The sequence below is a fragment of the Loxodonta africana genome, chromosome 11 (genome assembly GCF_030014295.1).
Source record: "Loxodonta africana isolate mLoxAfr1 chromosome 11, mLoxAfr1.hap2, whole genome shotgun sequence".
NCBI classification, from domain to species: Eukaryota; Metazoa; Chordata; class Mammalia; order Proboscidea; family Elephantidae; genus Loxodonta; species Loxodonta africana.
In genome coordinates, this window is record NC_087352.1 from 21,491,344 (window position 1) to 21,513,716 (window position 22,373).

At 40.7% G+C, this 22,373-nt stretch overlaps 2 protein-coding genes across 14 annotated transcripts in view; both read right to left on the reverse strand.

Annotated features, from left to right (window-relative positions):
• The window catches only part of LOC100655051 (zinc finger protein ZFP2-like), a 67,000-nt gene that overhangs the window by 33,735 nt on the left and 10,892 nt on the right, over positions 1-22,373 (reverse strand). For 4 of the 5 annotated variants that reach the window (XR_010323404.1, XR_010323403.1, XM_064294199.1 and 1 more), the window contains exon 1: positions 3,524-3,635. The exons of the other annotated variant lie outside the window; for it this stretch is intronic. The gene's annotated coding sequence lies outside the window, so the exon portion shown is untranslated. Of the gene's footprint in view, positions 1-3,523; positions 3,636-22,373 lie in introns of those variants that run through there. 5 annotated transcript variants of the gene reach the window in all.
• LOC100655338 (zinc finger protein 665-like) overlaps positions 7-22,373 on the reverse strand; it is a 33,344-nt gene continuing 10,977 nt past the window's right edge. For 5 of the 9 annotated variants that reach the window (XM_064294189.1, XM_064294190.1, XM_023543462.2 and 2 more), the window contains 3 exons: positions 18,716-18,842; positions 18,135-18,230; positions 7-3,647 (listed from right to left, as the gene is read on the reverse strand). In XM_064294189.1, the coding sequence (XP_064150259.1) occupies positions 1,360-3,647; positions 18,135-18,230; positions 18,716-18,842 (2,511 nt within the window). In that variant the 3' untranslated portion in view covers positions 7-1,359. The remainder of the gene's footprint in view (positions 3,648-18,134; positions 18,231-18,715; positions 18,843-22,373) is intronic. The other 4 variants (XM_064294186.1, XM_064294187.1, XM_064294191.1 and 1 more) reach the window with 2 other exon arrangements.

The following is a 22,373-nucleotide window of genomic DNA, read 5'->3' on the forward strand; positions in this document are numbered from 1 at the left end:
TAGAGGATGGCAACACTAACCAATAACCACGTTAAGGCTCCATATACTTTATTTGCATGGGTCCACAAGGGTGCCATGTAACATATTTGCATTATTAACAAGCTATCAAATCCCCTTGGTGGGCCACAAGTACCTCATTTGCACAGTCCCATCCAGTCATTTGGTGGGAGTTACAAGACCATGGCAAGAAGGGCCATATAAATGCCATCTATCACACCACAGTCATGAATAGTAATGCTGTCTTTTCAAGAACCCGCATATAATTGAATAACAATTGTTAATTTTACTGAAGATAAGTGGACCTTTACACTAATGTCTTTGCTCCTTCACAAACATCATCTCATAAATTTTAACAGGCCTCGACCTTACACAGTAAAATTTAACATCTGAGGTTGCTTAATCTTTGAGGACTAGAGACTTAGTTCTTCTTGATGTGAATTCTTATGTATGGTCCGTTGTGAGAATCAGTTAAAAAGATGTACCTCATTCTTTACATTTTTACAGTTTCTCTCTAGTATGAAGAGTCTCATGACATCCAATATTTGATAAAAGCCTTACCACATATATTTGTAATGTTTCTGTCCAATACAAACTTTCAGATGATTTGCAAGCTGCAAATTTTGAGTAAGGACCTTGCCATATACAGGGCATTCACATGGTTTCCCTGACTATTCCCTGTATAGTGAGGAGTAAGCCCCACTTAAGCCTTTGCACCTTATTAAACCATAATGTTTCTTTCTAGTATAAATTCTCTAATGTTCCACAAAGCATGAACTCTGATTAAAAGCCTTACCACATTCATTACATTCTTTCTGATGTGGATTCTCAGATGAATTTTAAGATTTGTGCTATGAGTATAGAACTTGCTAGATTACATTTACAGGGTTTCTCTCCAGTATGGATTCTCCGATGTCTAGTGATGTCTCATTACAGCTGTAAGGTCTCTGGACAGAATGTATACTCTTTCAGGAAGACTAAAGCCCATTACATGTCATGTTTATGCAGCTTTTATATAGTATGGATTCTCTGATTTGTATGGTTTCTCTCCATTATGAATTCACTGATGATCACTTAGACTTAATTTTTGAATAAATGCCTTACCACATTCATTACAATGATAAGGTTTCACTCCACTGTGAATTTATTGATGTTTCAAAAGATAGTATTTCTGGGCAAAAGCCTCGACACTTCATTACACTGGTAGGGTTTCTCTCCACTATGAATCTGATGATGCTGCACAAGATTTGATCTTTGGGTAAAAGCCTTAACGCATGCAATACGCTGGTAAGGTTTCTCTGTACTGTGAATTGTCTGGGACGTGTAGGGCCTGAACATCGACTAAAGACCTTGCCACATACATTACATACATGGTTTCTCCCCAGTATGGATTTTCTGATGTTTAGTGAGGCTTGAGCACCAGTTAAAAGTTTTGCCACATTCATTACATTTGTAAGGTCTCTGAACAGAATGAATTCTCTGATGATTAACAAGGACTGACCTTCGGCTAAAAGCCTTACAACATTTATTGCACTGGTAGGGTCTCTCTCCACTGTGAATTTGCCGATGTTGCACAAGATTTGATCTGAACACGAAAGCCTTGCCACATTCATTACACTTGTAAGGTTTTTCTCCACTATGAATTCGCTGATGTTCAACGAGACTCAATTTTTGGGTAAATGACTTACCACATTCATTACATTGGTAAGGCTGCTCTCCACTATGAATTCGCTGATGTGCCACAAGATTTGATCTTTGGAAAAAAGCTTTATCGCATTCATTACAGTGGTAAGATTTCTCTCCTGTGTGAATTCGTTGGTGTTTCACAAGATCTGATTTTCGGGTAAAAGCCTTGTCACATTCATTACATTGGTAAGGTTTCTCTCCATTGTGAGTTTGTTGGTGTGTCAAAAGATCTGATTTTCGGATAAAAGCCTTTTCACATTCATTACATCGGTAAGGTTTCTCTCCACTATGAATTAGCTGATGTTGCACAAGATTTGATCTTTCGGAAAACGCCTTAAAACATTCAATACATTGGTAAGGTTTCTCACCACTATGAATTTTCTGGTGACGTGTAAGGCCTGAACGTCGACCAAAGACGTTGCCACATATATTACATTTATATGGTTTCTCTCCAGTATGGATTTTCTGATGTTTAGTGAGGTTTGAGCCCGATTTAAAGGTTTTGCCACATTCATTACATTTGTAAGGTCTCTGAGCAGAATGAGTTCTCTGATGATTAATAAGGATTGCTTTTCGGGTAAAAGCCTTACAACATTCATTACACTGGTAAGGTCTCTCTCCACTATGAATTCGCTGGTGTTCAACTAGGCTTAATTTTCGGATAAATGCCTTGGCACATTCATTACACTGATAAGGTTTCTCTCCACTGTGAATCTGCTGATGTTTCACAAGCTGTGATCTGCAGATGAAAGCCTTACCACATTCAATACATTTGTAAGGTTTCTCTCCGCTATGAATTCGCTGATGTTCAACAAGTCTTAATTTTCGGGTAAATGCCTTACCACATTCATTACATTGGTAAGGTTTCTCTCCAGCGTGAATCTGTTGATGTTTCACAAGGTTTGATCTTTGGGAAAAAGCCTTACTGCATTCAATACCTTTGTGAGGTTTCTCTCCACTATGAATTTTCTGATGTATTGTAAGGCTTGAACACAGACTAAAGGCCTTGCCACATATGTTACATCTATGTGGTTTCTCTCCATTATGGATTCTCTGATGTGCAATGAGGTGTGAATCACGGTTAAAAGTTTTGCCACACTCATTACATTTGTAAGGTTTCTCTCCACTATGAATTCTCTTATGACCCCACAGGTATGAACGTCTCATAAATTCCTTACCACATTCATTACATTTGTAAGGTTTCTTCCCAATATGAAATCTCTGATGTGTTCTAAGGCTTAATCGTAGACTAAATACCTTGCCACATACATTACATTTATATGGTTTCTCTCCAGTATGGATTCTGTGATGTTTAGTGAGGTCTAAGCCATAGTCAATGGTTTCAACATCCTTATTGCCTGTGAAAGGTCTCTGCACACAATGAATTCTCTGATGATTAGCAAAGATTGATCTTTGCCTGAATGACTTACCACACTGATTACAATTGTAAGGTTTTTCTCTGCTGTGGGTTTTCTGGTGTTGTAGAAACCATGAAGGAGGCATAAAAACATCCCTGTATTCATTAGAAATGTTGCTTTGGACACTAGGAGGAATTCTTTGAAGGGATGGAACTGAAGATCCATTGCTGACAGATGGCTCCACTTGATGACATTTATAAATTTTCTCTCCAGTGTGAAATTTCTGCATTTCCGCTACATGGGACTGAAAGCTTAATTTAATCATATTTTTAAAACATGCCATATACTTGTTTCCTGCATCTCTTTTAATGTGATCTCTTCTACCAGTGGAAATTTTGTTATGGGCCGTAGTCACTCCTTTGTTATTTCGTTCATCTTTACCCCACTGATTCTGAAACTCATGTACATTTTCCCTGACTTGCCTGAAGAGAAAATCCTCGATGTCATGACTTTCATTTCTTTCTAACATCACCCTCTGGGATAATTCTCCTTTATCAGTGATCTCTTTTGCTGATAATTCCTTCATCACATATGTAGAAACCACATCTAAAAAAATACAAAGAATCAGAAGCTTCCTATTAACAACAGTTAAAAAATATTTTACATCCAAAAACATAATTTTACACCAGCAATGTTACTCGTAATAAAGAGAATTTTGAAACTTCTCCATTATGATCTTCAAGAGTTTAGGAACACAAAATTAATAGGATTTCTCAACGAATAAATGATGATTACATGTAACTTATATCATTTTCAGGGAAGTCAAGTTTTAAACACACTTGATCATACCCATATGCTATGTAAAGAACGTAAGCCCTAAGAGAAACACACAGGTGGTGGCATTCTGTGATGGACTATATTGCTGTGATGATGGATGCCATGCTACCTGCATTTCAAATACCATCAGAGTCACCCAAGGTGTACAGCATTCAGCATTACTTTGAGACTAAGACAGACTAGGAAAAAGGGCCTGGTGATCCATTTCTAAAAATTACCTCATAAAAATCTTATGGATAACAACAGAATATTGTCTGAGATTGGTGTTGGAAGATGACCCCCTCGGGTTAGAAAGCACCCAAACTATGACTAAGGAGACCTGCCTCCTCAAAGTGGAGTTGACCTTAATGATGGAGATAGAGTAAAGCCTTCCAGACCTTCATTTGCTTATGTGGTGTGACTTAAAATGAGAAGTAACAGCTGCAAACTTTCATTACTAATCAGAATGTCAAATGACATATGAATTAAGAAACAGTGAAAGTCACCAAAAATTGAACAGAACGTTTGAAGATAGATACCCTAGGCATTACTGGGTGGAAATAAACTGACACTGGCCATGTTGATTCTGACAATCATATGGTCTAATATGCCAAGAATGAATAACTGAAGTGAAATGGTATTGCACTTATCGTCAAAAAGAACATTTTAATGATTCTCCTAATGTACAGTGCTGTCAGTGATAGGTTAATATCCAATATCCTCCAACGAAGACGAGCTAATAAGGCTACTATTCAAATTTACGCATCAACTACCAGAGACAAAGATGAAGAAATTGAAGAAGTTTATAAAGTGCTGCAGTCTGAAATTTAACTGCCATACAATCAAGACGTGTGGATAATTTCTGGGAACTGGAATCCAAAGTTGGAAACAAAGATGAAGAAACACCAGTTGGAAAATATGGGTTGGTCAGAGAAACGATGCCGAAGATAGTGTGACAGATTTCTGTGAGAACGACTTGTTTACTGGAAACACTTTTTTTCCAGTAACAAAATCTATGACTATACACATGGACCTCACCAGATTATACAAGAATCAAATCAAGTACATCTGTGGAAAGACATGATGAAAGAAGCTCAATATTATCAGTCAGAAACAAGTCAGGCGCTCACTGCGGAACAGAACACAAATTCAAGTTCAAGTTGAAGCTATAGAAAATCAAAGCAACTGCACAAGAGCCAAAGTATGACTTTGAATACATCACATGTGAATATAGAGACCATCTCAAGAACAGATTTGACGCACTGAACACTAATTACCAGTGATCAAAGAGTTGTGGGATAACATGGATGAATCTGGAAGGCATTATGCTGAATGAAATTAGTTGCAAAAGGACAAATATTGTATAAGACCACTATTATAAGAATGATCTTCAGCAAAATTTTGCTTGCTTATAATATTAATGATGCTGTTCAATAATTTCCACATTCGGTTGGATCACCTTTCTTGGGAATAGGCATAAATATGGATCTCTTCCAGTCGGTTGGCCAGCTGTCTTCCAATTTTCTTGGCATAGAAAAGTGAGCACTTCCAGTGGTGCATCCGTTTGTTGAAACATCTCAACTGATATTCCGTCAATTCCTGGAGCCTTGTTTCTCGCCAATGCATTCAGTGCAGCTTGGACTTCTTCCTTCAGTACCACCGGTTCCTGATCATAGCTACCTCTTGAAATGGTTGAACGTCAACTAATTCTTTTTGAAATAAAGACTCTGTGTATTCCTTCCATCTTCTTTTGATGCTTCCTGCATCGTTTAGTATTTTCCCCATAGAATTCTTCACAAATCCAACGCGAGGCTTGAATATTTTCTTCAGTTCCTTCAGCTTGAGAAACGCCAAGCGTGTTCTTCCCTTTCGGTTTTCTATCTCTAGCTCTTTGCACATGTCATTATAATACTTTACTTTGTCTTCTTGAGCCGCCCTTTGAAATCTTCTGTTCTTTTACTTCATCATTTCTTCCTTTTGCTTTAGCTGCTCGATGTTCACGAGCAAGTTTCAGAGTCTCCTCTGAAATCCATCTTGGTCTTTTCTTTCTTTCCTGTCTTTCCAATGACCTCTTGCTTTCTTCATGTATGATGTCCTTGATGTCAGTCCACAATGCATCTGGGTCTTCAGTCATTAGTGTTCAACATGTCAAATCTGTTCTTGAGATGGTCTCTAAATTCAGGTGGGATATACCCAAGGTCCTATTTTGGCTGTAGTGGACTTGCTCTGATTTTCTTCAGTTTCAGCTTGAACTTGCATATATGCAATTGATGGTCTGTTCCACAGTCGGCCCTTGGCCTTGTTCTGACTGATGATATTCAGCTTTTCCATCATCTCTTTCCATAGATGTAGTCAATTTGATTCCTGTGTATTCCATCTGGCAAGGCCCACCTGTACAGTAGCCGTTTATATTGGTGAAAAAAAGGTATTTGCAATGAAGAAGTCATCAGTCTTGCAAAATTCTATAATTCGGTCTTCAGCATTGTTTCTATCACCAAGACCATATTTTCCAACTACCGATCCTTCTTTGTTTCCAACTTTTGCATTCCAATCACCAGTAGTTATCAATGCATCCTGATTGCATGTTTAATCAATTTCAGACTGCAGAAGCTGATAAAAATCTTCAATTTCTTCATTTTTGGCCTTAGTGGTTGGTGCATAAATTTGAATTATAGTTGTATTAACTGGTCTTCCTTGCAGGTGTATGGATAGATCTTGAAATGTTCTTTTGATGATGAATGCAAAACCATTTCTCTTTAAGATGTAATTCCTGGCATAGTAGACTATAAAAACAAAAAAAATGATTGCCCAATTCAAAATGGCCAATACCAGTCCATCTGAACTCACTAATGCCTGGGATATCGATGTTTATGCATTCCATTTCATTTTTGACGATTTCCAATTTTCCTGGATTCATACTTATACAATCCAAGTTCCAATTATTAATGGATGTTTGCAGCTGTTTCTTCTCATTTTGAGTTGTGCCACATCAGCAAATCAAGGTCCAGAAAGCTTTACTCCATCCACATCATTAAGGCTGATTCTACTTTCAGGAGGCATCTCTTCCCCAGTCGTTTTTTGAGTGCCTTCCGACCTGAGGGGCTCATCTTCTGGCACTGTATGAGACAGTGCTCTGCTGCTATTAATTAAGGTTTTCACTGGCTGATTCTTTTCAGAAGTAGACTGCCAGGTCCTTCTTCCTAGTCTGTCTTAGTTTGGAAGCTCAGCTGAAACCTGTCCTCCATGGGTGATGCTGTTGGTACCTGAATACCGGTGGCATAGCTTCCAGCATCACAGCAACACACAAGCCCCCACAGTACAACAAATTGACAGACACATGGGGGAAGCAAAATTTTGCTGAAGATTATCCAAAAGCGGCTGCAGAAGTATATCAACAGGCAACTGCCAGAAATTCAGGCCGGATTAAGAAGAAGATGTGGAACCAGGGATATCACTGCTGATGTCAGATGGATCCTGGCTGAAAGCTGAGAATACCAGAAGGATCGTTAGCTGTGTTTTATTGACTATGCCAAGTTATTCGACTGAGTGGATCATAACAAATTATGGATAACATTGCGAAGAATGGGATCCCAGAGCACTTAATTGTGCTCATGAGGAACCTGTACATAAATCAAGAAGCAGTCATTCAAACAGAACAAGGGGATACTGTGTGGTTTAAAGTCAGGAAAGCTGTGGCGTCAGGGTTATATCCTTTTACCATACCTATTCAGTCTGTATCTATTCAATTTATACGCTGAGCAAACAATCTGAGAAGCTGGACTAAATGAAGAACGGGGCATCAGGATTGGAGGAAGACTCATTAACAACCTGCGTTATGCAGATGGCACAACCTTGCTTGCTGAAAGTGAAAAGGACTTCAAGCACTTACTGATGAAGATCAAAGAGTGCAGCCTTCAGTATGGATTGCACCTCAGCATAAAGAAAACAAAAATCCTCACAACTAGACCAATAAGCCATATCATGATAGACGGAGAGAAGACTGAAGTTGTCAAGGACTTCATTTTACTTGGATCCACAATCAATACCCGTGGAAGTAGCAGTCAAAAAATCAAAAGATGCACTGCATTGGGCAAATCTGCTGCAAAGGACCTCTTTAAAGGGCTGAAAAGCAAAGATGTCACCTTGAAGACTAAGGTGTGCCTGAACCAAGCCATGGTATTTTCAATTGCCTCATATGCATGTGAAAGCTGGACAATGAATAAGGAAGACCAAAAAATAATTGATGCCTTTGAATTGTGGTGTTGGTAAAGAATATTAAATACACCATGGACTGCCAAAAGAACGAACAAACCTGTCTTGGAAGAAGTACAACCAGAATGCTCCTTAGAAGCAAGGATGGGACGACTGGGTCTTACATACTTTGGACATGTGGTCAGGAGAGATCAGTCCCTGGAGAAGGACATCATGCTTGGTAAAGTACAGGGTCAGCGGAAAAGCAGAAGATCCTCAATGAGATGGATTGACACAGTGGCTGCAACAATGGGCTCAAGCATAGCAACGACTGTAAGGATCGCGCAGGACCGGGCAGCGTTTCGTTCTGTGGTCGCTATGAGTCGGAACCGACTTGACAGCACCTAACAACAACAACTATTATAAGAACTCAAGAAAAGGTTTAAATACAGAAGAAAACATTCTTAGATGGTTATGAGGGTGGGGAGGGAAGGAGAGGGGTATCCACTAGATAGTAGACAAGAATTAGTTTAGGTGATGGGAAGGACAACACACAATACAGGGGAAGTCAGCACAACTGGACTAAACTAAAAGCTAAGAAGTTTCCTGAATACAACCAAACACTTCAAGGGACAGAGTAGCAGGGGTGGGGTCTGGGGACCATGGTTTCAGGAGACATCTATGTCAATTGGTATAACAAACTTTATTAAGAAAATGTTCTGCATCCCAGTTGGGTGAGTGGTGCCTGGGATCTGAAAAGCTAGTGAGTGGCCATCTAACATGCATCAATTGGTCCCAACCACCTGGAGCAAAGGAAAATGAAAAACACCTAAGACAAGGAAAATATTAGCCCAAGAGACAGAAAGGGCCACATAAACCACAGACTCCATCAGCCTGAGACCAGAGGAACTAGATGGTGCCTGGCTACCACCAATGATCGCCCTGACAGGGAACACAACAGAAGAGTTCCTGATGGAGCAGGAGAAAAGTGTTCTGCATTCCACTTTGGTGAATGGTATCTGGGGTCTTAAAAGCTTGCAAGTGGCCATCTAAGATGCACCAATTGGTCCCAACCTACCTGGAGCAAAGGAGAATGAAGAACACCAAAGACACAAGGAAAATATTAGCCTAAGAGACAAAAGGGGCCACGTAAGTCAGAGACTCCATCAGCCTGAGACCAGGAGAACTAGATGGGACCCAGCTACCACCAATGACCACCCTGACAGGGAACGCAACAAAGCGTTTCTGGCGGGGCAGGAGAAAAGTGGGGTGCAGAGCTTAAATTCAAGTAAAAAGACCAGACTTAATGGTCTGAGGCTGGAGGAACCCTCAAAGTCATGGCCCCCAGACTCTCTGTTAACCCAAAATTAAAACCATTCCTGAAGCCCATTCTTCAAAGGTTAGACTGGACTATAAAACAGACAATAATACTGTGCAGAGTGTGCTTCTTAATTCAAGCAGATACGTGACACCAAATAGTGGCTCCTGTCCAGAGGCAGGATGAGTAGGCAGGAAGGGACAGGAGCTGGTTGGATGGACATGGGAAACCTGGAGTGGAAAGAGGGAGTGTGCTATCATAGGGATTGCAACTAGTGCCACATAACAATATGTGTATAAATTTTTGTATGAGAAATTAACTTGAGCTGTAAACTTTCACCTAAAGCACATTTAAAAAAACAAAAAGAGTTGTGGTATGACATCAAGGACATCATAAATGAAGGAAGTAAAAAGTTACTGAAAATAAAGGAAAGAAAAGAACAAAATGGATGCTAGAAGACACTCTGAAACTTGTTCTTAAGCAGAGTAGTGAAAGTGAACATAGAAATGATGAAATAAAAGAGCAAAACAGAATATTTCAGAGAGAGGCTCAATAAAACAAACATTTGGGAACAGAATAGTAAGATTCTAAGATTTCCACTAGGTGGATACGGCATGAGAAGTGGGCTTTCTTATCCTGGATGTAACAAGGGAAACCCTTAATAAAACAGACTGACACAGTAGTTGCAACAATGGGGTCAAAATTACCAACGACTGTAGGGATGCTGCAGGCTGAGCAATGTTTCATTCTGTTATACAGAGGGTCGCCATCAGTTGGAGCCAACTGGATGGAAACTAACAAGAACAAGCCCTAAGAGATGGAATATTTGTTTATCACCATCCTAAAGCACATACTACTTGGTATAGATATGTGGCTGCCTCATATTTGAAGAAAAACAAATATATTAATACATGTTGATGCATAATTATTGTACAGAAATAAGTGCTAAAACACAGATCCATATAATGTAATGGTAAGTAATCCACTATAAAGTTATGTCATGAATAAGATCAATAAGTGGCAATTCAGAATTGCAGAACAAAAAAAAGCTCAGATATAATCAGGCAGAATTTAAGAAAACACTATTTAGAAAAGAACAAAATATTCTTTTGAATACCTGTTTAAAAAACTACACCCATACAAAATAGGCATTTCACAACGTTTACATATGGTGCATGGCAGTTATATTCTATAACAGATACTGAAAAACTAACACCTAAATATCATAATGAAAATTAATATAGAAAACACTCCAATAAACCATGATAAATCCAGCAGGTACTTTTAATAAGTAACTACAAACATAGAAAATTATAGTCTGTAGAATTATAAAGAATTCTCCATTCTTTGGAGCACACGATATGAGAAAAAGAAAATATGTTGAACATAACTGACTTTCAAAATACCCTATTCAGCTAAAGAAATAATACTAAGAGAATAAAAATAATCACTCAGGGAAAACAAAAGTAAAAGGAATAACCAAGACTGTTTCCAAACAAAATTCTGGAGGTTTTATAGGATTTGAGGAAGTGACTGTTAAGCCATAACCCTCAACCCTCATGTAGGATCACTTCTTGTAAAATGATAAAATATTCCTTCCTCAATCTCATAGCTACACAAATTGCAGATAGAAAACACACAACACTAAGAACACAATCATTGGAACATGTATTTGATGACTGTGTGGTAATGAATCACCTTATCAAAAAAAAAATTTGGCTTTTGACCTTGATCCCTGAGAAATAATCCTTGGGATTTCTTGAGTAACTGAGGTGCCATCATTATCTAAAACCTGCAGACCATACCTGAGGATATGTGCTAATAAGTGGGGGCTACCCAGAGCACACCCAGGGCACAGAGACCACCTAGTAGCCCAATATCAACTAACCTCAGGACGCAAGATTTAATGTATCACACATATGCAAGGATGCCTCAATCATGAATACATTATGAACTCAATAAAGACTCTGAACACAAAGGCTACAAGAGCTTCCTGGTTTGCAAAAAGAGAGTTACACTTCCTCTTTGGGATATGGAAGCTTCATATGGGGAATCATCTCAGAACTGTACAAGGAGTCTCCCTTCCTAATGATGATCCCGATTTGTATACTACTGCTACAATTAATCTGTAATTCTTGGTACTTTCTGGGAGTTCTGTGAGTCATTCCAGGGAATTATTAAACCCAAAGAAACAGTGGGATCCAGGAGATCAAAGTGAGTGAGCCCAATGAAAGCTCTCCAGCCTGCGGATGCCAACAAGAGAGGAAAAGCCTGAATTTGCAGCCAGCAGGTGAAAGGGTGTCGTGTAGACTCCCAAACTTCTGGCAGGTATCTGCCTATTTGGCAATATGAAGGATGGTGTCCTTTTAACTTGTTAGTGATGGCCTAGCTCCAGGTGGGTAGGGGCAGAAAAGGGGGTGCTTTGTGGGCAGATGGTATGACAGAGAATGACAAATTGGGATTTGATCAATCTTCACATTTTAGGGATTGGATTTATGTTGATTCTTAACTGCGAAATGATTAAATAAAGCCATTAAATTATAAAACATGGAAAAGCACAAGGTGAATGTAGCGGAAGCTTAAATGTGTAAAACAAATCACACTAGAGACAAAAAAAAAAAATGTAGGCATCATTCAACCTCATAAGTTCCTTCAGTATGATGCATCCAAAGAGTATTTGTTGCAAGGGAATGAACAATGGCATACGCATGGGGTGAACGATGTGGCAACGAACAATAATTCTGTCAAAAGCCTCAAAGATTTGAGGCTGTGAAGATGGACAATATTCTCCCTAAGAAATTCCTACCCCTATGTAAGACAAACAACTGGATTTGGCCTTTTGTCTCTCGTCCCAAAAACAGTCTTTGGAATTTTGAGCAATAAAGGTGACTTCTAAAATAGGCAGGCAACGCAAACATGTGCAAATGTATCAGAAGCCCCAAAGACCACACCTGGCAATAACTTCAGGAAAGATGAGGGACGTGATGCCATCAATCATACATATCCCCTGAATTCAACCGATTAAGTGTACGTAATGAGGCACCAATCATGACTATGCACTGAGGTCTAATGACTGTTATCAGAGCCCCTGAACATGGAATACTTCGGATTCCTGGATTGTCAAGCGTGTGTTATGTTCCTGTGGAAAATGGAAATTTGGTTTCAGGACCTCTCCCAGAGCAAGACCTGTGAATCTCTGAGTGTATATCCTTTCGTGGTGATATTAAAGTTGTTACTGTATGTATAACACTTTCTGTGAGTTCTGTGAGTCATTCTGGGGAATTACTGAGCCCACTGGGAACAGTGTGCCATCACAGGTTGCCATCTGCCCATTTGGCAGTCTGATGGACAGAATTCTTCTGATTTGTCTATGGACCTGGGTCAAAGAAAGGTAGCACAGGCAGTGATCGGAAGGCCATTGTCCTTCTACTTTTAAGGTCTGACTTTGGGTGGTTAGGATCAGAAAGAGAAAATGCTTATGGGTGGCTGGTGTCAGAAATGATTGAGAAGTGGAATAGCAGGGATGTAAGTTATCTTCACATTTTGGGAATCAGCCTTCGGTCGATTTTTATTCATACACCCTGTTATTAGTGTCTCAAAGGGGATGATCACTAGTATATTTGATCTACCTGTTAGAGACACTCTGACATTCCATAAAATCCAGAGACACCTTGAAGTGAAATGGGTTTCTATTATGAATGACTTTTCTGGCCTTGGGTTTATAATTCTGCCTTAAATAATTGGCTGGGCCACAATCTTGCAAGGGATTGGTCTATTACTATGAAAACTGAGTGACTTGTAGTCTGCCAGTGGGTTTGGTCAGTTCCTGGTCTGGCTGGGAGAGCCATAACTTGAAACTGAATATAAAGGCCAATCCCACAGAGGTTGAGGGGGACCTCACTACAATCAATAGAGTCTGGAGCAGAGTGTATCCTTCAGACCCATGGTTCCTGTGCTGAGAACCTCCTAGACCCAGAAAGAGGCAATGGAAGAGAGGGGAAACCTCCCAAAAAGGCTGTAATATAGTCAAGAGCTGTAACTGAAGTGAAGATGGTGCTAGGCAGCATGAGACAGCAGCAAGAACAAAGAGACTGGAGGCAGGTGGCTGTGGTGAGCTTGCAAGCCCTTAGAAAAAGCAAGCTGAGTGTTTTCAGGCAGAAGATACGGTGGCAGCGCTGTAACACTTGACTGAGCAGTGCTGACGCCTAGGAAGGCTGCTGGCTAGCACCACTGAGGGAAGGGCCATCACCTGTTATGGCTGAGAAGGGCAGCCTGCTTGTGTGTACAGCCTAGAGCAGCCAAGAGAGCTGCCTAACTGATGAACTACATCCTTTCTCTTCCAATGTTGTTACTTCCAAGTTGACAATGATGCCACATTGTAACCTGCTGTTGTTGTTAGGTTCCGTTGAATCGGTTCTGACTCATAGCAACCCTATGTGCAACAGAACAAAACACTGTCCTGTCCTGCGCCATCCTAACAACTGTCATGCTGTAGCCACTGTGTCAATCCATCTAGTTGACGGCTGTGATGGTTAAGATTTTGTGTCAACTTAGCTGAGCCATGGTTCTCGATGTTTTGGCAGCTGTGTGATGTTGTGGTCACTTCCCTGTTGAGATTTGATACGTGATCACCCCCACGATGGGATCTGCTGTGAGTACCAATCGCTTCACAGGAGCTTCCTTGGGCATGTGGCCTGCACCGAGTGTGGGGAATGTTCTAAGGGCTCGGAGACTTTTGCTTGTTCTGGATCCTGCAGTTGGCTCTGGTTCACCTGACCTCTGGTTCTTGGGACTTCAGCTAGCAGCTTACCTGTGGTCTTTCCCGCCAGTCTTGGGATTCACCAATCTTCACAGCCTGTGAGCAAAAGTTCTGTTCCCCGACCTGCCGATCCTGGGTTTCCCAGCCCCTGTGACTACATGAATCAGGAGAAGCCTCTATCCTGACCCAGGGACTGGGGATGTTACAGTCTCTACAACCACGTAAACCATTTCCTTGATATAAATCTCTCTATTTTTTTTATATATATATACATTTATATGCTTTACTGGTTTTACCTCTCTAGGAAACTCAGCCTAAGACAAGGGTCTTCATGTTCTTCTTACTGACCCTCTACTTTATCAAACATGATGTCCTTCTGCAGGGACTGATCCCTTCTGATAACACGTCCAAAGCATGTAAGACAAAGGCTCGTCCTCCTTCCTTCTAAGGAGCATTCTGGCTGTGCTTCTTCCAAGAGAGATTTGTTTGTTCTTTTGGTAGTCCATGATATATTCAACGCCGTAATTCAAAGGCATCAATTCTTCTTAGATCTTCCTTCTTTATTGTCCAGCTTTCTCGTGTGTACAATGCAACTGAAAACACCAAGGCTTGAGTCAGGTGCACCTTAGTTTTGAAGGTGACATATTTGTTTGCTTGTTTGTTTTTAACACTTTAAAGAGATCTTTTGCAGCAGATTTGCCCAATGCAATGCATTGTTTGATTTCTTGACTGCTGCTTCCACAGAGGTTGATTGTGGATCCAAGTAAAATGCAATCCTTGACAATTTCAATCTTTTCTCTGTTTATCATGATGTTGCTTATTGGGTCCAGTTGTGAGGATTTTTGCTTTCATTACGTTGAGGTGTAATCCATACTGAAGGCCGTGGTCTTTGATCTTCATCAGTAAGTACTTCAAGTCCTCTTCACTTTCACCAAGCAAGGTTATGTCATCTGTACAATGCAGATTATTAATGAGTCTTCCTCCAATCCTGATGCCCTGTTCTTCTTCATATACTCCAGCTTCTCGGATTATGTGCTCAGCATACAGATTGAATAAGTACAGTGAAAGGATACGATTTTGACGCACACCTTTCCTGTAACTGTTACTTCCCCAGTAAACTACATGACTGTGAGTATGGTCTGTGAGTTCTGTGTGGCCACTGCAACAAATTATTAAACCAGCAAAGAAGTTGAGTGCTGTCAAGGTGACAGCCAGTGTGAGAAATGGTGAAAAAGTCAGAGAGTGGAGGTAAGCCTGACCTGTACGTCACAGAAACCAGCTTTACGTTGATCCTGATTTTCATCCTTCCTCCTGAATGTAGACAGGCCCTGATGCTAGATTACACACCTGGAATCAATCATCAGCCAGGGTCTTATAATATTTTCTATCTCAAAATTCTAGGACTTGCTAAGCATTTGACTCACTGATTTGAAAAGGTACTTCTGTATTCAGCAGGATAATATTGTTATATATTAATCAAAGTGTTTTTCTTTAAGAATTTTCTGTCACCCAGTAACCCCGTGAATGAATAATTTCTTTTATAAGGATCAACACAAAGCTGGTTCCTATGAGGCAGAGGTTAAAGATGTCCTGAGTGTCCAACTTTTCCAAGCTGCCGTACCACTCCATCATCTCTAAAATCAACTACTCCCTCTTCCCTTAGTACTTTCCCTCCCGTCTATGGGTTCTCTCATTCACTGCAACGTCTCACATAACTCAGAAGCCGAACCATATAAAGGAGATGGCTCACGCAGTCCTGGAAGCTGGCAAGTCTCAAGTTCATGAGTCAGGTGTAGGCGTCTCCCAAACCACATGACTGCAGGGGCTGATGAACACAAATTGGCAGTTCTGACCACAGGCTGCGGAAGCTGGTGAATTAGGTCACAAGACAGGTCGCCGGCCCAAGTGGCTGTGGACGCTGGCGAATCCCACAATTGGCAGGTCAGACAGTAGGCCTCTGGCTCAAGTCCCAAGAACTGGAGGTCAAGTGATCATGAAACAGACGTGGGATCCAGATGCAGAGAGAGAGACCCTCGCCAGGACGCACACATATATCTTAGATGTAGGCCACACCCCGGGGAAAGGTGTAACTTTAGTAACAGTGGGACTTGAGTCACGTCCTCCTGCAAGGCAGTGACCCAAGACACATGCTATACCAATCCTGCCTCACCAACATGTAGAGGTCCAAATCCACAACATACAAAATGGAGGATAACCATACAATATTGGGACACCTGACACATAACCTCAACCATCACAGGTTCCATATACCTTATTTACATGTTAGCGTTAGGTGCCGTGGTGTCGATTCTGACTCACAGCAACCCCACAGGACAGAGAACTGCCCCATAGGGTTTCAAGAAGCGGCTGGTAGATCTGAACTGCTGACCTTTTGGTTAGCAGCCGAGCTCTTAACCACTACGCCACCAGGGCTCCGCTCAATCATTTGCATAGTCCCACTCAATCACTGTGTGTGAGTCACAAGGATCATGGCTAGAAGGGCCATATTAAGTAATTCATTGCACCGCACCCCCCTTCTCAGGGAAGTCCACCTCAAGATGTCCATTACTAAAGGGTAGGTTGTCATAACAGAAAAAGGAGGGTGACATTTCAGACTCTGGAATATGTACTTCAACAGCAAGTTTCAGGAAAAATGACAGAGACTTAGGAGAATACGTACAGAAAAAGAGCCAAGGTGTTTCAACATTCCCAGTCTATGTAAAGAGCATGAAAAGAAGATACCAGATATGGGAGTAAAGTAAGCACGTCAGAATTGGTGGGGTCCTTGAGAAGAGGCTGTGTACTCTCCCCATAAACACACACTAAGAATACTCTGAAAACAGGATCTGCTACTGTCTTCACAGTACTGCTGGTTAACAATCTCAGAAGTCCCACTTCACTCTCCTGTTACACATACTCTTGAAGTATAGAGAAACAAGAGTTAAGAAATGTCTAAGGAGCCTGAAAACTCATACATGTCTGATGAAAGCCCTATGCAATTTCCTGTAGGCTCCTCTGCCAAGGAAGAGATACCCAATGCTTTGCCATCTCCTAAGAAGGTCTCTAAGGAGCAAAGAATCTGGACAGATGCTTCAGGATGAAGGAGGCCTCAGCTTACAACCTATGTGAACTGAGAACTGAGGATCACGTGAAATCAAGTAGAGAAAAAAAAACCAAGAGGATAAGAGTGCCCTTTTGAAACAGCTCTCCTCGTCACTATCAAAACCATGGCACCAAAGATGTCATAGTGACTAGATAATAGCATGTTTGAGGTTATGATAAAGATGTTGCCTTTGTCTCTGCTTCAGCTGCAGTATCACGGGCGGATAAACTTTATACATCTGAAGAGAGCAATATGTGGGATGCAGGAGAGAGTAGGGAAGAAAAATTTTCTTTGAGATCTCACAAGAAATAAATTTTTGTTTTCCTATATGGTCGCTATGAGTCGGAACTGACTTGACAGCAACAGGTTTGGTTTGTTTCCTACTGGGAGAGAGTTTTCCCAAAACATATCTGATGGTGTGGTTTCGTCTCTAATCATCTGACCTTTTATCTATTGTTATGGATTGAACTGTGTTCCCCCAAAATTACGTGTTATAAATCCTTACCGTCATACTTGTTGATATAATCGCATTGGGGAATAGGGACTTCTTTGTTATGTTAATGAGGCCATGTCAGTGTGTCTTATGCCAATCCCTTTTTGAGACATAAATGAACATATCAGGCACAGAACAAAGCTAGAACAAACACAGGGGATGATGATACACACCACATGAAGGTCGCCAAGGCTCCAAGGAACAGAAGCTGAAAAGACACAAACTTCACCTAGGGCGAACAGAGAGAGAAAGCCTTCCACTATAGCTGGCACCATGAATTTGAACTTCTAGCACCCTAAACTATGCAAATATGTATTTCTGCTTGTTAGAGCCAGCCAGTAGTGATATTTCTGTTATAGCAGCTCTAAGAAACTAAGATATCCATGTTCACATCTTGATACATTCCCACATACCAGGATGTTTTACTAGTTTTGTCTTCTTCTTCACAGTCCAGGGCTTTGTCCCTTTCTTCAAAATGGAGATAATATTTATCTCAGAAGGAGACATTCCTGCTTATCAGAAAAAAAAAAAAAAAGCTGTAACTTTTGCAGAATACAGTCCATTTGTTCCGCTTAGAACATCACAGATGTCTCTAAAAAAGTATTTCGAAAGCTCATCCACTGACTGCCTCCTTTGGAATAATTATTTTTTTATATGTAGATATCTAGCTCTCTTCCAAGTACTCAATCAAAAGCACTGCAGTAAAGCCAGACAATTGGATACATTTAAAGTTGGCCATAGGATTTTGTGCTTACTTAATGCATGAAACCAGCAGGGACCTAGAGTGAACTGGGCAGATCATCTGAAGAAAAGGGAAGGCTAAAGTTCCGATGCCATATTATGACACTTTTCATTTCTGAACCAACTTCCAACTCTGCCATAAGAGCAGAGATTTCTAAGTCCATCCAGCAGAGCAGGGGCTTTCAAGAGACTCACAGGGAAAATGCAGATACGCAAGAGTAGATCCCGACTTCTAAAGGGAAGTTATGCTCACCGAGGGAGACCAGGTTCCTGTAGTTCTCAAACATCACGTCCCTGTACAAAGTCCTCTGAGAAGGGTCCAGATAGTCCCACTCCTCCTGAGAGAATTCTATGGCCACATCCCTGAATGTCAACAGTCCCTGTTAAAAAACAAATGAACCAACAAGAACAACAAAAAAAAAACACACCTCACACCTGGAAAAGGGAGAGTTCTTAATTTTATAACAAACCATAAAAGGAGAAAGATACACAAGCAAGTTGGCTGATGTGAGAGATCTGACAGGTACACATAAGATAATATTGAGCAAGTTATATATCCCAAATTCTGCTTTATTATACTTTTCTATCACAGGATATGAAATCTATTGTGTCACTGGGGATTTCGTTTTGGAGGACAATAAAAAAAAAATAAGCAAATGAAAACAATTCCCACAGGGTCTTCTATGTTTAAGTGCTAGATGTTACATTCTAAACCATCTTGCCAGAATCTATCAAAACACTAATGCAGCATCGTATATGCAGGAATCACTCTTCAAGTTTCCCAACCCAGAGGAACCTGCAGACATCTGGAAAGATACTCAGAAGTAACCACTGTGATATTCTCTGTAACAGCAAAAAATTGTAAATGACCCATTTGTGTTCACTGTGTGAATGCTCTATTGAGGACCGAAAAGAGCAAGCTACCTCTATGTTTACTAAAAAAAAAAAAAAAAAAAAACTAACGTGAAACAATTCCAAAACACATCGTGTATAATTTTCAAATGTCAAATAAGAAAATATCACAACACCACATTCACTGGAGAAATTCTGGTTAAATCACACCACGTGATGATGCCATCCACCAAGACCTGCAGAGTCTTGCCTCAGAACTGACAAGAGTGGTTCCTGATGGAGGCTGTGAGCGATGGTAGAGGATGTGACAGGATAGAGAAGGTTTATGTTTTACTCCTTATGGCATCGTTTCTAGTTTTACCACAAAATACATATATCCGTCATGTATGTTTAAAATACAAGAAATAAAGTACTTAATAACAATCAATCAATATTGGCTTCTATTTCTACTGATGACAAAGTTCTGTTCCTATATCTTGGATGAATGAAGCCATTTTTATCTAAAAGGACTTCTGGAGGAGAGTCCCTGAACAAACACCACAGTCTCCAAGGGATGGCTGTTGTAGGGTTTACTTTAACTTTACTAAAATGTGGTCTTTGTCTTTGATTTTTGAGAGATAACCTCTAACACCTTTAACTTTCCCCAATCTTGGCTGTCTTGGAGGGCTCTGAGGACATCTAACCTAGCAAGTTATGCTCCTGAGGTAACTCTTGAGTGGAGGTTGAACGGGACACAAAGACCCACGTCAAGACATCAAGCTTGTGATACCAATCCATGACATAGCCTCATGATACTGACCTGCGGTGCAATGGATCACTTTTATATGGACTTTCTCACCACGGTCTCGTAATTCCCACCAAAGACCATGTGTTGTTACTGCTGTTGTTAGGTGCCATTGAGTCAGTTCTGACTCATAGCAATCCTATGTGTAACAGAATGAAACAGTGCCCGGTCCTGAATTATCCTCACAATCGTTGTTATACTTGAGCCATTCTTGCAGCCGCTATGTCAATCCATCTTCTTCAGTGTCTTCCTCTTTTTCACTCCCCTCTACTTTCCCAAGCATGATGTCCTTTCTCCAGCATGATCCCTCCTGAAGACATGTCCAAAGTATGTGAGATAAAGGCTCGCCATCCTTCCTTCTAAGGAGCATTCTGGCTGTACTTCTTCCAAGACAGATTTGTTCATTCTTTTGGCAGTCCATGGTATATTCAATATTCTTTGCCAACACAACTCAAAGGCATCAATTCTTCTTCAGTCTTCCTTATTCGCCACCCAGTTTTCGCATGCATATGAGGTGACTGAAAACACCATGGCTTGGTTCAGGCACACCTTAGTCTTCAAGGTGACATCTTTGCTTTTCAAAACTTTAAAGAGGTCTTTTGCAGCAGATTTGCCCAATGCAATGCATCTTTTGATTTCTTGACTGCTGCTTCTATGGGTGTTGATTGTGGATCCATGTAAAATAAAATCCTTAACAACTTCAGTCCTTTCTCTGTTTATCATCATGTTGCTTATTGGTCCAGCTATTGGTCCAGCTATGAGAATTTTTGTTTTATGTTGAGGTGTAATCCGTACTGAAGGCTGTGGTCTTTAATCTTCATCAGTAAGCGCTTCAGGTCCTCTTCACATTCAGCAAGCGAGGTTGCGTCATCCGCATAATGCAGGTTGTTAATGAGGCTTCCTCCAAACCTGATGCCACATTCTTCTTCATGTAGTCCAGCTTCTCAGATTATTTGCTTAGCATACAGACTAACTAGGTATAGTAAAAGGACACAACCCTGCCTGGCGCACACCTTTCCTGACTTTAAGCTATGCAGTATCCCCTTGTTCTGTTCAAACAACTGCCTCTTAATCTATGTACAGGTTCCTCAGGAGCACAATTAAGTTTTCTGGAATTCCCAGCTTGCACTTGCAAAAGAGCAATTGATGGTCTATTCTGCAGTCAGCCCCTGGCCTTGTTCTGACTGATAATATTGAGCTTATCCACCATCTTTTTCCATAGTTGTAGTCAATCTGATTCCTGTGTATTCCATCTGGCAAGGTCCATGTGTATAGTCACCATTTATGTTGGTAAAAAATGTATTTGCAATGAAGAAGTCGTTGGTCTTGTAAAAGTCTATCCTGCAATCTCCATCATCATTTGTATCTATCAAGGCCATATTGTCCAACTACTGATCCTTCATGGTTTCCAACTTTTACATTCCAATCACCAGTAATTATCAATGCATCCTGACTGCGTGTTCAATCAATTTCAGACTGCAGAAGTTGGTAAAAATCTTATCTTTGGCCTTAGTGGTTGGTGCATAAATCTGAATAATAGTCGCAATAACTGGTCTTCCTTGTAGGTGTATGGATATTATCATATCACTGACAGTACTGTACTTCATTCAGGACAATCTTGCAATGTTCTGTTTGATGATGAATGCAACACCATTCCTCTTCAAGCTGACATTCTCAGCATAGCAGACTACATGACTCTCTGATTCAAAATGGCCAATACCAGTCCATTTCAGCTCACTAATGCCTGGGATATGGATGTTTATGTTCCATTTCATTTTTGACGATTTCTAATTTTCCTAGATTCATACTTTGTACATTCCATGTTCTGATTATTAATGGATGTTTGCACCTGTTTCGTCTCATTTTGCGTCATGCCATATCAGCAATCGAAGGTCCTGAAAGCTTGACTCCATCCACGTCATTAAGGTTGAATACTTTAAGGAGGCAGCTCTTCCCAGTCGTATTTTGAGTGTCTTCCAACCTGGGGCCTCATCTTCCAGCACTAGATCAGACAATGTTTCGCTGCTATTCATAAGGTTTTCTCTGGCTAATGCTTTTCAGAAGTAGACCGCTGGGTCCCTCTTCCTAGACTGTCTTAATCTGGAAGCTCAGCTGAAATCTGTCTGCCATGCGTGACCCTGCTGGTATCTGAATTCCAGTGGCATAGCTTCCAGCATCACAGTAACATGCAAGCCCCCACAGTACAACAAACACAGACTGTGGAGATACTATGCAAATGGGGGCTTGTGGCCCACCAAGGGGATTGGGTAGTTTG